The sequence below is a fragment of the Nicotiana tabacum genome, chromosome 18, assembly GCF_000715075.1.
Source record: "Nicotiana tabacum cultivar K326 chromosome 18, ASM71507v2, whole genome shotgun sequence".
NCBI lineage: Eukaryota > Viridiplantae > Streptophyta > Magnoliopsida > Solanales > Solanaceae > Nicotiana > Nicotiana tabacum.
Window position 1 is genome coordinate 18,277,972 of NC_134097.1, and position 15,530 is coordinate 18,293,501.

The 15,530-nt window shown below is 36.6% G+C and overlaps 1 protein-coding gene and 2 non-coding genes across 4 annotated transcripts; 2 read left to right on the forward strand and 1 right to left on the reverse strand.

The window, feature by feature from the left end:
* Positions 1 to 1,315: 1,315 nt before the first annotated feature.
* On the forward strand, positions 1,316 to 1,509 carry LOC142173056 (U2 spliceosomal RNA). The gene has a single exon (XR_012702490.1). It is a non-coding gene; the product is annotated as a U2 spliceosomal RNA (small nuclear RNA).
* A 2,069-nt stretch (positions 1,510 to 3,578) lies between these two features.
* On the forward strand, positions 3,579 to 3,774 carry LOC142173054 (U2 spliceosomal RNA). The gene has a single exon (XR_012702488.1). It is a non-coding gene; the product is annotated as a U2 spliceosomal RNA (small nuclear RNA).
* Positions 3,775 to 5,404: 1,630 nt separating this feature from the next.
* Positions 5,405 to 11,899, reverse strand: LOC107785237 (calmodulin-binding receptor-like cytoplasmic kinase 3). Of its 2 annotated transcripts, none has more exons than XM_075236646.1 (7): positions 11,768 to 11,899; positions 10,231 to 10,485; positions 9,239 to 9,522; positions 6,897 to 7,062; positions 6,720 to 6,809; positions 6,191 to 6,489; positions 5,405 to 5,752 (listed from the first exon to the last, which is right to left on the reverse strand). In XM_075236646.1, the coding sequence occupies exons 2-7, from the start codon at positions 10,337 to 10,339 to the stop codon at positions 5,543 to 5,545; spliced, it is 1,158 nt and encodes a 385-aa protein (XP_075092747.1). In that variant the 5' UTR covers positions 10,340 to 10,485; positions 11,768 to 11,899; the 3' UTR covers positions 5,405 to 5,542. The 2 variants fall into 2 exon arrangements, with proteins under 2 accessions (XP_075092747.1, XP_075092746.1); XM_075236645.1 differs by lacking the exon at positions 11,768 to 11,899 and adding an exon at positions 10,661 to 11,760.
* Between the last annotated feature and the right edge of the window lie 3,631 nt (positions 11,900 to 15,530).

Below are 15,530 nucleotides of genomic sequence, written 5' to 3' on the forward strand. Positions count from 1 at the left end.
ACAAGGTCGGACATTGCGTTCTCAGTGAGATATACCAGCAGATTTATGGAAAGTCCAAGAAAGCCTCACTTAGAAGCTGCAAAGAGGATTCTAAAGTATATCAACTCAACATCAAACATGGTCCTGTTCTTCCAGAAGAAGAATAATTTGGTGTTAGGTGGTTATACGGATGTTGATTTTGGTAGTGATTTGGATGACCGAAGATCAACATCGGGCTATATTTTTCTCTGTGGTGAAACAAGTGTTTCTTGGTGTAGCAAAAAGCAAGACTCAGTTTCCTTGTCAACCACGGAGGCGGAGTATAAAGCAGCTACTCTCACTGCTCAAGAATGTGTATGGCTACAAAGACTTGCATCTACCTATATCAAAGCAAATGTGATCTATGGAGATAATCAAAGTGCCATCAAGCTTGCAAACAATCCAGTATTCCATGCAAGAACTATACACATTGAGGTGGAACATCACTTTATTCGGGAAAAGGTTCTTAATGGAACTATCAATACTTTGGAAGTGCGAAGTCAGGAGAATATCGCTGATATCTTTACCAAGTCACTTGCTAAAGCTTCGTTCGAGTTCTTCTATGACAAGCTTGGAGTAGTTTCCAAAAAATTATTTTAAGGGGAATGTGAAAACAATAAAGTTAATTTTTTGGAAAAATATAGAATTCTCTAGAATGTCCTAGTGTAGTCTCCTTGATATTTATCTAGTAGACATATCTAGATGTTCTAGAATGTTGTGGGAAGATAAGACATATCTAGATATTCTAGAGTATTGTTAGAAGATAAGGTTGCTAGAATCTTCTTTGTACATTATCTAGAATCATCCATAGGCCAGTATAAATATGGGGTGTCTTGTTCATTTGTAATCAAGCAAAAAATCAAGAAAGTCTTCTTCAAAACAAACTTCTCCTTTCAAAAATCTCTCTTCTCTTTTCAAGCTTCCTCTTCTTTAGTTGAATCCTCCAATCTTAGTTCATGATCTTGGGCTAGCAGAAGGTCTCTGAATAATACTCTTCTTTTGCTATTCTTTACACTGATGATCTCAAATCATTCTAAATTTCTCAGTTTTACAGTGGAGAAGGCCAATCAATTTGTTGCCAAGAAAGAAAGAGGTTGAAAAGAGAAATTTTTTTTAATATATCTCTTTTTTTTGTTTGTTCAAACTTTTTGTCTCCACTCTCATTTGGCCTATTTAAGTAAGGAATCTTATCTCTTCGTGGATCTATAGAAGCTCTTCTAGTCTCACATCGACTATATAGCAAAGCTCCTATGTACAAAGTTGGATATAAAAGGGTCCAAGCGAAACATAGAAAAGCATACCTTTCTCGGCCTTTTGGCTAAGATCAAGTGTAGTATCTGTTCTTATCAGTTTAATAGCTGATATGTGAGTCATCAACTCACACGATATTAACTAATTTTTTAAGGGGCTTGTCCATCACGATAGCTTGCTATCGGGACCTTCAAGCATCGCCTTGGTGTTGCACTACTACCTTGGTCTGGCGCACCCCACCAATTCTAGTCCTAAATTTCTTCTTTTGCTGGAGTTTTATTTTGGTCTTACGTTTTTACTTATTATGACTCATTAAATCGAAAAATTTAGAAGAAAAAAATTAGGATAATACATTGAAGAAATATGTTGTTTCATTAATACTTAAGAAGATTAATATAATCAATTAAATAATAAGATATTTTACACAATTTTAAAGTTCTTTTAGAGGATTGGCAATTTGCAAGAGCAAGAGCTAAGTTACCCTGCAATATTGAAGTAAGTGACGACTTCGTCCTTTGCGCCACACATAATTGACTCGCGCAAACATAGAAGAAAGAAAGACCGAAGCAAAAACATAGAAAGAAAGCCCGAATGAAAGAAAGCTGACTTGGAGTGCCAAACCATCTTTGTCTTTTACTAGAATGTATGGTTTGTTATAAAAAGGCCAAATACATCGGCGACCCCTAAAAGTTGCCTTCACTTTTCACTTAGACACTCCATCTTAAATCTGTTTTAGTTGAACACTTTAACTAGGTCTTTATTGTGTCATTTAGACACAAAATTTGGAGGCGGCCAAACACAAAGAGTGACAAATAAGACGAGGACACGTGGATTCACTCGTTGTCATCTTCCCCAACTATCACTCATCGCCAGAAAAATCATTTCTAGCCATTTCTTTCCAGCTCAATTCTGGGCCAAATCAAGAAATTCCAAATAATAAAGATTGTTCTCCACCTTCAAATCTAACTTTCCACAAATTTTAGACCATCCCACCATTAAAAGCGTCAGCTCCGACATTCTGCAGAACTCCGGTGAACTTCAATTAGCCGGAAATTGAGTTCCAGCCGCCCAAATTGAACAAAATCAATGCGAAAAAACACAGGTACCCCCTCCCCCCTCCTTCCGTCTTCATCTGCCTACCGTTTTTGGATTTTCAGATCTGAGGAAGGGAGAAATTTATGTCAATTTTTTTTCTTTCTTTTTTGGGTTGAAAATCCCTTCTTTTAGCTAACCGGAGAAGAAAAAATCTGAGTTGAGAAAAAAGGGAAGAAACAAAAAAGGATCTGGCGATTCTAGCAACCACCGGCCATTGCTCATTTTCTTTCCTCCTTCATCTCTATTATTCTATTTCGTTGTTGTTTTAACTGATAAAAAAGCAGAACTGAAAGAAGTGACCGGACATTTAATATTTCGGCGGCTACTATTAAAATCAGCGATATTTATCGCCATTTCTGATGTTCCATCATTGGGGTATCGGAGATTCGTTTGTGTTCTGTCTATTATTGATTTCGTGGTTGATGTGTAAATGTTAAAACCTTGATAACATATTACTGTTGCTTGTCGCCTCTTTGGACCTCGCCGGATTTCTGACTTCTCCTGCGACCTCGTTCGTGTTCTGCTTGCCAAAGAATAGGAGGATAAAGAAAGTAAAAAAAAATGAAAAATAGAAATAATGATCTCTCGCGCTCGGAAAAATAGCGTAATACACGCACTATGCCACATCATCAAATTGTGTTTAAATGACATATTTAAGATATGGTTGAAGTGTTCAAATGAAACGGAGTAATGCTTTAAGGGGCCGCCAATGTATTTGGCCATATAAAAATAAACTTCAATATGACATAAAAAGAAGAGTAATGCTTATATTAAGACACAACAGACTAAATAAGCAACCCGAACTTTCAAAGTATACTACTTTCAAGAAAAAAAGTTTGTTCGTGATTTTTGTAGGTGCATTATATATGTTTAATAACTCTACTATCAAGATACTTGCTTACAAATTGTGTTACTGGTTGGTATTTGCTCCATATAATATACTAAATCATAGCTAAGATAAAATGGATTTATAAAAATTAAATAAATTAACAAATAAAACAATAACTTTATGTTTCTTGATTGCATTAGTTATTTTCACTCATCAATTAAATGCAACTGAAACAATATTATAAAACTAGAAATCTGGAATCTCTAATGTATAGTTAGTTAGTTGAAAGAAGCATAAAAGCTCTTCAAGTCCCACACTGACTGGACAGGAGAGCTCCTATGTAAGGAATGGAATATAAAAGAGCAAGAGCATAAGATTGAAAAGCATACCTTTCTCGGCCTTTTGGCTAAGATCAAGTGTAGTATCTGTTCTTATCAGTTTAATATCTGATATGTGGGTCATCGACTCATATGATATTAACTCAATTTTTTAAGGGGCAAGGTCCATCACGATAGCTTGCTATTGGGGTCTTCAAGCGTCGCTTTGGTGTTGCACTATTGCCTTGGCCTGGCGCATCCCACCAATTTTAGTTCTAAATTTTCCTCGTTACTTTCTTTTGGCTAAGATCAAGTGTAGTATTTGTTCCTATCCGATTTTTATTGCATGACTTATTTCATTCATTTCTCGTCTTACTTTATGTAACTAGAAAAGTAAGGTCGAACTAGAAATCTAGAAATAATAGTATAGAGCACAAAATCAAATATTAAAAAGAAAGGTAATGAGAAGCTATAGATTGTCATTTGGAATAAATTTATATTACTGTGAAATTATCTGCTCTCTGTTACTCAAACTACAAAATAAAAAAATCCCACAAAGGACAAGTAAGGGAGTTGACTTAAACTGGTGTAATCAGTGAACCGGAGGGAGTAATTGCAAACCCAACTATGTAATACTCATTTTAACTGTCAGTTAGCTTTCTTTACGTCCATCAAGAAAATAATGATATAGGGTTTGTTTGGTATAACGGAAAATAATTTTCGTGGAAAATATTTTTTTGGAAAATAAGTAGTAATCTTATTTATTTTTCGGTGTTTGGTATGCAAATTAAGGCAAATGACTTCTCAAGAGTATTCATAAAAAATTTTGATATAATAAACATGAAGCCATAAACTTTCAAACCAACAACCTTCAGAACCAGTGGCGGAGGCAGGATCTCCACGAAGGGGGTTCAAAAAAATTTTTTGTAGCTAGTGGGAATTGAACTCATGACCTTATGTAGATTTTGAACCCCCTTGACCACTAAACTACACTTTTGGATTGTGTTAAGGGGGTTCAAAACTTAATATATAAAGGTAAAAAACAGATTTTGCCTTATATATACAGTGTAATTTTTCAGCGAAGGGGGTTCGGATGAACCCCCTTGCAGAACCCACAAATTTCATAAACTTTCGAACAACTTAACTTTCGAAACCGAGGAATTTCGAACCCGTAAACTTTCAAACACATAAACCTCCGAACTCATAACTTTGGAACTTGTAAAATTTTGAACCTTTAAACCGATAAATAAAAAAACTAAAACTGAAAAATATATTTAAAAAATATTTTTTTTCGGGAGGGTGGGGGGAGGGGGCAGGTGAGGGGGTGAGGTGGGTGGTGCAGAAAAACGAAAAAACAGAAATTTGAAATTACAAAAAGAAAAAGGTAAAAAAAATAATTCTTTTGCGGGATGGGGTGGAGGGGTAGTAGGGTGGATGGTAACGAAAAAACTAAAATTTGAAAAAAAGAAGCCTTTTTTGGAGAGGGGGTGGGGTGGATTGGTGAGGGTGGAGAAGAAGTTTTTGAAAATGTTTTTTCTTTTCTTGATAAGGAAACATTTTCCTACATTTGAAGGAAAATGAATTCATAAGGAAAATATTTTCCTAAACATTTAAGCCAACCAAACATGAAAAAATTGAAAAATATTTTCCTTCGTACCAAACACACCATAGTTTATTAAGTTACGCCTATTAAATACTTTTGAAAATCGAGCAGTATTAAAAAGAGCGATTAATTACTTCTTCAATATTAAGAGTACAATTGAAAACAATTAACAAAAGTTTGATAATTTGTGGAGAAGGGGAGAGAGGCAGGCCTATTATCTACCTGTTAGTCACTCAATATTCTTCGATGAAGATAGACGACTAATGGGATCGACAAATACAAAATACAATATACTTTGAGCACACCAGAGATCAGTGAATCAATATCAAGAAAAGTACCTTAACTGCTCACATATACAAACAATAAGTGGAAGATTATCCTTTCTAGGGAATAAACTTGGTATTAGTCACAACAGTATATTTGCAGTTATTACTGTCTTCTTCCATTCCTCAAATAATCCATTCTAATTGCCCAAAGCTGCTCCCCAACAATCTTCATATCCGGGCGATCTTTTCGTGTAGGTGCTGCACACTGGATAGCCAAACCAAACATTTTCACCAGTATCTCCCCGCTCACGGATTCCTTCATTTGAGGGTCCAACATTTCCAACATGCATCCTTCATTGTATTTCCTAAAAGCCTGCACATACATATTATATTTGTACTCGATAAGTTAATATACGGATTAGTTTCTGTTATTGTTTGAAAAACTACATGTTTTCGTTATCTAAGTACTGGAGAAAGCAACAGACATAGTAAACACAATCAGCACATCTAATAGAAATAACGCTAATCCTGCCGTTAATTAACTTTTAACATAGACGATGGACTTAGAGGTGGAGCCAGAATTCGAAGCTTATGGGATCGGAATTTTAGTTATTGGGTTCTAAATTAATAATGTGTACAAAAATACATGGTTTAGACCAAAGCTACTACGTTCGGCCAAACCCGTAAAAGAAGCTTCAACTGACTTTGGCCGAACCCGTAAAAGAAGCTCTAGCTCCACCCTTACTATTGGTAGAGCCAATAATCCAAGATTTAACCAAATTTAAGAGGAAAAAATGAGTAAAGAGCTTACCCATCTAAGTGTCACCCTCTGATCAGGAGGTCTTTTAAGCTCTACAGGACGACGGCCCGTTAAAACTTCTAATAACAATACCCCAAATGAGTAGACATCACTTTTTGGCGTGAGTTGATATGTTTTCATGTACTCAGGATCAAGGTAACCAACGGTGCCTTTCACTTTGGTTGAAACGTGTGTTTTATCAGAGTCTGAGTCTCCAAGTCGTGCAAATCCAAAATCCGCAACTTTGGCACGCATGCTCTCTGTCAGGAGAATATTTGATGACTTCACATCTCTATGGATAATTTGCTTCTCTGTGGCAAACAAAAATAGGATTGCGTCAAATCCAAATGATCACGGGCAGATCAAAATAGACCAAGGACCAAAACGTTATACATCGCCAAATCTGATCGTAACATTGAATCCTGGTTTACAAGAATGGATTATTGAAACTTGAACCTCAACATAGGAGCTACTGGATAAATTATATGGCTCAGAAACTATATTTAGAGAAGAGAATTACAAGCGCTGGACAGTAGCATACCAGCATATAGATGGAGGTAAGTTAGACCATGAGCAATATCAATTGCAATTTCAAGTCGCTGATTGAAATCTAAGATTTTCCCACGTCCACCTGCCAAAAAAACTCAAAGTTATTGCTCTCCACATTTTTACCATAATGGAAGTTGTGATCAGCGCACCAAGTTTATAAATGGTATACCATCTAGATGTTCTCTTAGTGTACCATTAGGCACATACTCCGTAATGATGAGGCGTTCATTTCCCCTATCAACATAACCAAGAAGCCTAACTAGGTTACGGTGCTCAATTTTTGCCAAAAGCTCAACTTCACTTCTAAATTCATTGCTCAAAGAATCAAAATGCTCCTGCAAAAAATTCAGATATTAGAATGATTTAATTCTTTTCTCATACAGATAAAATCAGATATATATATTATATATATAGAGAGAGAGAGCTAAAAATAAAAGGAACAAGAAAGAAAAGCCAATCTTTCATTCCTACAGAAGGGGTTACACGTCAAAGTTCAAGAAATAAACTACATGAAAAGATAGCTAGAACCCAACCTATCAACCATGAGTAACCCCGACTATAATTTATGTGGTTTTTGTTTGTGGACTTCTTAAATTCACTTGCAAATAATATTTTTGAATTTGGTGTTTATTTGAATTTTTTATTTGGGAAAAAGAAATTTTCTAGTTCAAGTTTGAAAAGCTGTGGTTGGAAGTGTATTTCAAGCGAAGTTCTTCAAATCTAAGATGTCCACCTACAAGTCTTCAATTTCCAAAAATCTTTTTAAAAACTACAACTACTCAGATTTCAGCATCCACAAGCGTTTTTTCAATTTCAACATCAACTTTAATGTCGTCCAAACGGCTCATAATGTCACATTCAGGTTGAATATATACATGTATCAACAGTGCTTCCACTTCCGCCAACAAGGCCACGTCCTCTGCACCCCCAACCCAAACCACTCCAAAAAGAAAAGATTAAAAAAGGGAGAAAATGGAGAGCAAGAGAAGGAAATATTTCTCAAAAAAACCCTTCTAACTCCTCAAATTTTCAACATCTCATTGAGTTAATTCCATAGACAATTGGTTCTTAACATGAGGAAGCAAAGTACACTGTAGAGAAGCAGCCAGCTAACTGCCCCCTTCCCCTCAGTCATTCTTTGCTGCACGGATAAGGTTTTGGTTTGAATGGCCATTTTGGAGAGGTTATAGTAAGTCCCTTTCTCTCTCAAAATTCGATCTCCTTCCCTTGTCCCAAAATCAGAGTTCATGTCTCAGTTCCTAAGTTAACTTGCACGTGTCACAACCTCGTGTCTCTATTGTTCTCCTTTTGCAACTTAGATCTTTCTTCTGAATAAGCTATGTAAATTTGGCCGAACTAACTTTTTCCTTCCTTTCCTCCTCTTTCACACGGAAAGAAAAAATCGAAAAGGGTAAAGAAATTACTACGTTAGTTCAGAATTTCAGAAGCTATGCCTTCTACAATAATATTAGTCCAATCAAAAGATACAATCATAGATAAAAACTAGTGACATAACTTCAAATGTGTGAGTTCTTTGCCTAAAACAGAGTAAGGAAGTCAAATAAGAAAACAGAGAAAGCATAAAAGTCAAACAAGCAAATTATCTTCAGAAAACCTAAATCATGAATTACTTTGTTGTGAAAGAATTATTCTATGACCAACAAGATTCTTCATATTAGAGAAACTATCTTATGTTTGTAATCTAGTAGGTGATAACTAGCACTTAACCTAGTAATTGAGCTTGAAACTAAAATCATGAATTGTTGTCCCACTTCTGATTTCTAAATTGGTAATTATCATCTATAGAGTATTCGTAGAAGGTGCATTATGGTCCAACATTCTGCTTACTTAAGCAACTCTCCTTTCCGTGGAAAAGAGCTGTCTTTATGCCCCCTAGGGTTAACTGAATTGGCAAAGGTTGAGGGACTTGTGGCTTAGGTTGGCGCAAACTACCTTTGGTATTTAAGTGGAGAAGGGTGCGACGGGTTTGGGGTTTGGGGGGGGGGGGGCATCATCCCCGAGTTATGAAGGTTGTGGTTGGCCCGAAAGGGTTGGCTCTGGATGGATTTCTCGGTCATCAAGAGAAAAAAAAGAGCTGTCTTTTTACTTCCTTAAACGCATGTGTTGGTATTCGAATTTCTTCATCATTGTTTTATTTATAATTGCGCAGTTTCAAATGACTAGACAAGAAAACACCCTCATAATTTATGAAGGTAAATTGCAGAAAGGAAACGAATATGAGGGTTTCCTGATTGGGCAGTGCATATGCTGAGAGGCTTTCACTTAACTTAAAAATGCAAGTAAATTCTATTAACTCATTCCCTTAAATTGTAGAAATCAGTGGAAGGGAAGTACGAAATTTATTTTGCCTTTTCATGCTGTATCAGTTAATGCAACTTCGACGTTTAGTGAATAGCTTCCTTTTTCACGGTTTTTATGATAAATCATCAAATTATCGTGACATATACAAGATTTGCAGATTCAAGATCAGTTGACTAAATGGTATCTTACCTTCTTCGCACGTTTAATGGCAACTACTTGACCATCCGGTAGTTGAGCTTTGTATACCGTTCCAAACCCTCCCTCTCCAATTTTTTGGGACGGAGAGAAATTTTGGGTAGCTCTGAGAGCCTGATTCACGTTGAGGTGAATGGAGCCAATTCGATTGAGTTTTGGAGACATGCTAAATCTAGAGGGACTAGGCGGCACTCGAAGTGGACTAGCTGGCACTCGTAGCGGACTGCCGGGTGCCTTTTCAGGAACAAAATTCATCTCCATGGAGGAACCAGAGTCCACTGCAAAGGCAATGCAATATCTTTATAAACAACCACCAAAACCAGCAAAGCAGCAACTATGGGGATTCAAAATATTAAAAAAATAAATAGATGAAAAAAAGGGGATTCAACATATACCATATATACATAAAAGATAATTTTGACCTAGTATAAATAATGTAATTTTCCGGCAAGGGGGTTCAAATGAACCCCTTTCCGCCTCCCTAGCTCTGCCTCTATCACGGCTCCAGCAACAACAACAATATACCCAGTATAATCTCATAAGTGAGGTCTGGGGAGGGTAGATGTAGGCATATCTTACCCCTACCTGGTGATGTAGAGAGATTGTTTCCGATAGAGCCTTGGCTCAAGAAAAGGTGAAAAACGAAGAAAGGGGAGAAGAAGATAAAAAACGAAAAGGAAAAAGGGGAGAAAAGGAGAAGCCGAAAAAGGAAAAGTAGCATCAAATAGTAACAACAGGGAAAGAAGATAAACGAAGTGAACGAAACAACAAGCAAATAATAGAGATCGAAGAATATGAAAATACAGGAGCGCTACTAATACTACTGGGAACAGGGCTCTAGCAGAGATTCCAAAATTGATCATAAGTAGATAGAAAAAATTCATGTCATTGGAAATTTTTATTAGTACCTTAAATTTATCTTCAGAAGAATGAAAACAGCTATAAACTGAAAACGAAATTATTGAACATTGAAAAGGTTAACTCACTTGAATTAGGATCCTTTACAAGAGCAGATTGATCCGTTTCCTTCTTCCTCGCACGAAAACAAGGGCAAATTAAGCCGCAGCAAAGAATAAAAAATACTGGTACCGCCATGACCAACTTTTGGGGGGTTACTGAAAAATTATCAGCACGTTTTTCCTTAGGCTTCCGTGCTGCTGTATCATCAAAATTGTGTTCACTGGATCCTTGTCTGACCACCTTTTGTAGAAATTTTCTTCCCGACTTGAAATGCAACTCATCTGCAACATGGTTTGGACTCTACTATATCACTATAGAAAATTATAAACCGCGATATCCAATAGAAGCAATTAGGAAAAATACACAGAAATTAAATGGTTTCTAATGAAGAACATCTCAGAAGGATTTGTTGGAAAGACATTTGAAAACAATATTGTAGCATATACGAGTGCATACCAATCGATAAGTCCAATCCACAATATTGAAACCCAAAATTTTGGATAAAGCAATGTTTTGCACGATCAAATTTGAGGGTGCCGCAGAATAAAAGTTTGTCTACTAATATGCCGTTGACATAAAATACTTGGCGATTCAGTTCATCTGAATAGTCAACATGGTAAATTCCACAAGCTTCTTTATGTCCCAACAGTGGAGAAGCAGAAATTAGATGGAACTGCACCAGCAATAGTATACACAGCACAAGTACAGCCATTTTCAGTAAAAAATGATATAATCACCCCACTTCAAAAAAACAAAATATAAGGGATCCATTGCAAATTCTTTAGCAACCACAAGCAACAATACAGAAGCCTTTCCTCTACCAGGTCAAGTCAAGGAGTCCAGTCCCTTTTGGCAGTAGATAAGAAACAAGTTTCAGCATTCAGATGAGCATTGATCAGGCAGGATCAATCTCCGCAATCAACGTGGCGAAAGTCAACTTCTTTTTTCCAGTTCCGATTGGACCAAAGTGGAAACTACCTCAACAAGCTACTAATAGTCCAGATTCTTTCAAACTTAAGCTAAAATACTGGAAATCCAGATTCAATAATCAACTCACTTCAAATTTCCAACAATAATCCAGCTGTGTCATATAGAAATTGAAAGCCTTAGACCTCAAAAACCAAGACTTTCCAAAGTTTCAGATTGGAATCTCTATTTCTCTTTGTATTACCAAATCAAGAAATGAAACTGAAATAAGACAGCTAACTCCAAGAGATAATTCTTCTTCTACACAGATAGCACAGAAGAAGATTCAATCACATACCCAATTCACCAATCACGTAAACAAGACAAACCAGATCAATAAAACCTCAAAAACCCAAATACCCAATTCACACAAAGCTGAAATCTTTACAATATGGGCATTAAAACTTTGTCTTACCCTCTTCACCAAACAACCCAAATAGACAAATCAGATCAAGAAACCCTCAAAAACCTAAACACCCTCCAGTTTTTTTCACAAAAATGGTAAGTAATTAACTTTGTCCACCCACTTAACCAAACAACCAAATTAAATAAACACTGATTAATTAGTCTGCAGTTGAAGTACTAAGAGAAACAAACCTGAAATAAAGGCGGCTGAGGTACTTGTGGAAATATAGAGAAGTACGAAATGATTAGATTTTTTTTAGTAGTAGTAGTAATTTTGTTCCAAAAGAAACATCAAAGAAAAGACCAATATTTGAGAAGGTGGGGGCTAGTGAGGTAAAAAATGGGCTGTCAGTACGTAATATATGAAGTCAATGCATGCGTATGCATTCAGACGGCTAATTGCTGGGAATTGTTGACCGTTTGAGACGCTCTCTTCTTGGATTTGTTATTGTCCCTTTCTTTCTTTACGTTACCTCTAAATACAAGTTTACCCAAACTTGTAGCCCAAGTTTCTAAAATCAGTTTGTCTTGAGAAGTATTTTTAAATCAAAAATATTTTTTTAAATATTTTTGTGGTGAAAATTAGTTTGTGTTTGGCTAATTAATTTGAAAATCACTTTTAAGCACTAATTAGTATTTGGTCAAACTTTTGAAAACTGCTTCTAAGTGTATTTTTCTTAAAAGTGCTCCTTAGAAAAGTGTTTTTGCAGAGAAGCTACTTTTTTCTAGTTCTGTTTCTCCTCAAAAACACTTTTTTGTCTTCCAAAAGCTTGGCCAAACACCTCAATTTTTGGCCAAAAGTGCTTTTGGCCACAAAAAAAAACACTTTTGGCCCAAATAGATTTGGCGGTCTCGTGCACAAGGTATCTGTATTCTCCTCTCTCTTTTTTCAAAAGAGTGCGACATAGACAGTATACCCTAATGCAAACATTAGTGGTTGCTTCCACTAATGCATATTATATATATCGATAGATGTAATAACTTTCTTACACTAACAGTGTAATTTATATATTACCTACTACTCTCTGCGTTTCAAATTAGAAAGTTATTTTCCTTTTTAGTCTGTTCCAAAATAATTGACACATTTCTAGATTTGAAAATAATTCAACTTTAAACTCTTCTTTTTACTCATTTTACCCTTCATGAGAAGCTTTTATAACCACAAAATGTCATGGACCCACAAAGTTTTTACCACTTAAGTGGCATGACCCAAAATCCAACTAGTCGTGATGGCACCTAACCCAACCCGTTAGGTAAGCCAATTAACAACTGTTCGATTTAATAAGACTTATTAAGAGCAGAAATGATAATACAACTATTTAATACAAGAATTTTTCCAAGGACTGGTAGTACAAATCATGAGCTTCTAAGATTAGAATTTATAATGTTGGTGTGAAATAAAAATACATCATTTGTCCGAATAATACATAAACAGATTAATAATTCTAAAGCTACCAAGAACAAGAGGCAGTTGTGACTGGAATGCAGGTACGACTTCCGATCCAGCTCCCGCTGTACGCAGTAGCATCAGTATCTAGCATCTGCACGCAAGGTGTAGAAGTATAATATGAGTACAACCGACCCTATGTACTCACTAAGCAACAAACATAACCTTAGGTTGAAAGTAGTGACGAGCTGGAACAAAGATCGAGTCTGACACCAATAGCCAACAACAGTTCATAACAATATAGTGCAAGTAATATAAGAAGTATTTCAGAAATATAATGCTCAGCCCCTTCATAGTTCTAGAAAATAGGCATGCTTTTCAGGTATCTTAATGAAAACCCAAATATTTTACGAAATTGCCAAAAAAATGAGTAAGCTTGAAAACTGTGATTTTCCCAAAAATCCTTTTAACAATAAATAGGATGTTTCATTTTCAGATATCGTGAGTAAAGTACATCTCTATGCCTACATGTCAAGATACAGGAAAAATCATGAATGTCACCAAAACCGGGTAGCAGAATAAAATGCATCTCTAAGCATGTACCTCAAGTACGCATGTCAAATGCAATGTATCTCAATGATGAACTCGTGTACTCACACTCTCAGAGTACTCAATCTTACTGTCTTCTCAGCACACTCAGTCTCTAAGCATTATACAATATCTGTTGCAGCGTACACCGATCTACATATAGACATAAGGTCCGTTGCGGTGTGCAACCCGATCCACATATATATATAGCCATAAGGCTCGTTGCGACGTGCAACCCGATCCACATATATATAGCCATAAGGCTCGTTGCGGCGTGCAACCCGATCCACATGTATATATATAATCAACTGCATTCACTGAGGGGGTGCAGACTCCGAAAGGCCTCTTTCAGCCCAAATGCTATCATAAATCAGTAAAACCCGATGCGACGTACAGTTCGATCTCATAGATGTCACCCATAATCAGGCCCTCGGCCTCACTCAGTCATCAATCTCTCTAGTCTCTCTCTTACGGGGCTCACAATATTATGAAACTAGCCTGAAAATAATAATATGATGTATCAATAAATAACAACAGAGACTGAAGTATGGTATGTAATGAATGAATATGATTTAGTACAATTTTTTAATGAAATCAATAAGTCAACAACAACAAATGACCATTATGGGTCCCAACCGTATCAGCATATAGCCTAAACATGATCTCTAGCATGATTGACAGCCTAATTACTTTAGTACGTAGAGATTTCATGGTTACAGATAAGATCAGGTAACTACACAATACCACGAAATAACAGAGTCATAACTTACACGGTACACGCTCACACACTCGTCACCTAGCATATGTGTTACCTCAATACCAAACACATAATACGTAATTCGGGATTTAATACTCTCAGCACCAAGTTTAGTAGTGTTACTTACCTCGAACGAGCTAATTCTGATATCGAGCAAGCCAAGCGATACTCCAAAAATGCCACCACGTGCATACCGACATCCGAATGGCTCAAAATTAGCCAAAAGCAACTCAAATACTTCAAATAATACCAAAGGAAACAAACCTAATCGATAAAGTTTAAATCTTTAATCAAAAGCCCAAAATCGGCCAAAAAGTCAAAATCGGAGCCCGCGCCTCGAAACCCAACAAAACTTACAAAATCCGATAACTCATTTAATTATGAGTCCAACCGTACTAGTTTCACTGAAATCCGACTCTGAATCGATGTTCAAAACTCAAAAACTCACTTTATGAAACTTTAAGCTAAAACCCTCAATTTCTCTTTTGGAACCCTCAATCAAAATGCCGAAAATAAAGATAGATTCACGATATAAAATAAAAAATGAATAGAGAACACTTACCCCAGTTTACATGGTGAAAATTATTTCAAGAATCGCCTCAATCCGAGCTTCATTGGCTCCAAAAATATAAAAATGACTGAAACCCCGATACCTTACGCGAACGCGGTATAAGCCACGCATTCGCGAAGCACAAACTCACATTGCCACACTTTACAATACGTATTCGCGACAAAACCCTTGCAAACACGATGAAGCACACTACCAGAATTCCGCGATCACGGACAACTCATTACGAACGCGATGAAGCACCCATATAGATTGACCAACCCTCGCTCAATACTACGCGAACACATATCCATGGACGTGGACGCGAAGATTAAAATCTTCAACCCATTGCGAACGTGACCTTAGAAGCACGAATACGAAGAACAAATAGCTCCACCGACCAAAACACCTTTCGCAATCACGGCCAGATCTTCGCGATCGCGAACAACGCTAGAAGCAACTGGTAACAGCAGAAAACCAGCAACCAAAATAAGAATGAGAAATGGTTCGAACCTCGTTTGAAACTCACCCGAGCCACTCGGAACCCCGACCAAGTATACCAACAAGTCTCATAATATAATACAGACCTACCCGAGGCCTCAAATCACGCATAACAACATCAAAATTACGAATTGCACCTCAAATCGAACTTAATGAACTTTGAATTTTTCAACTT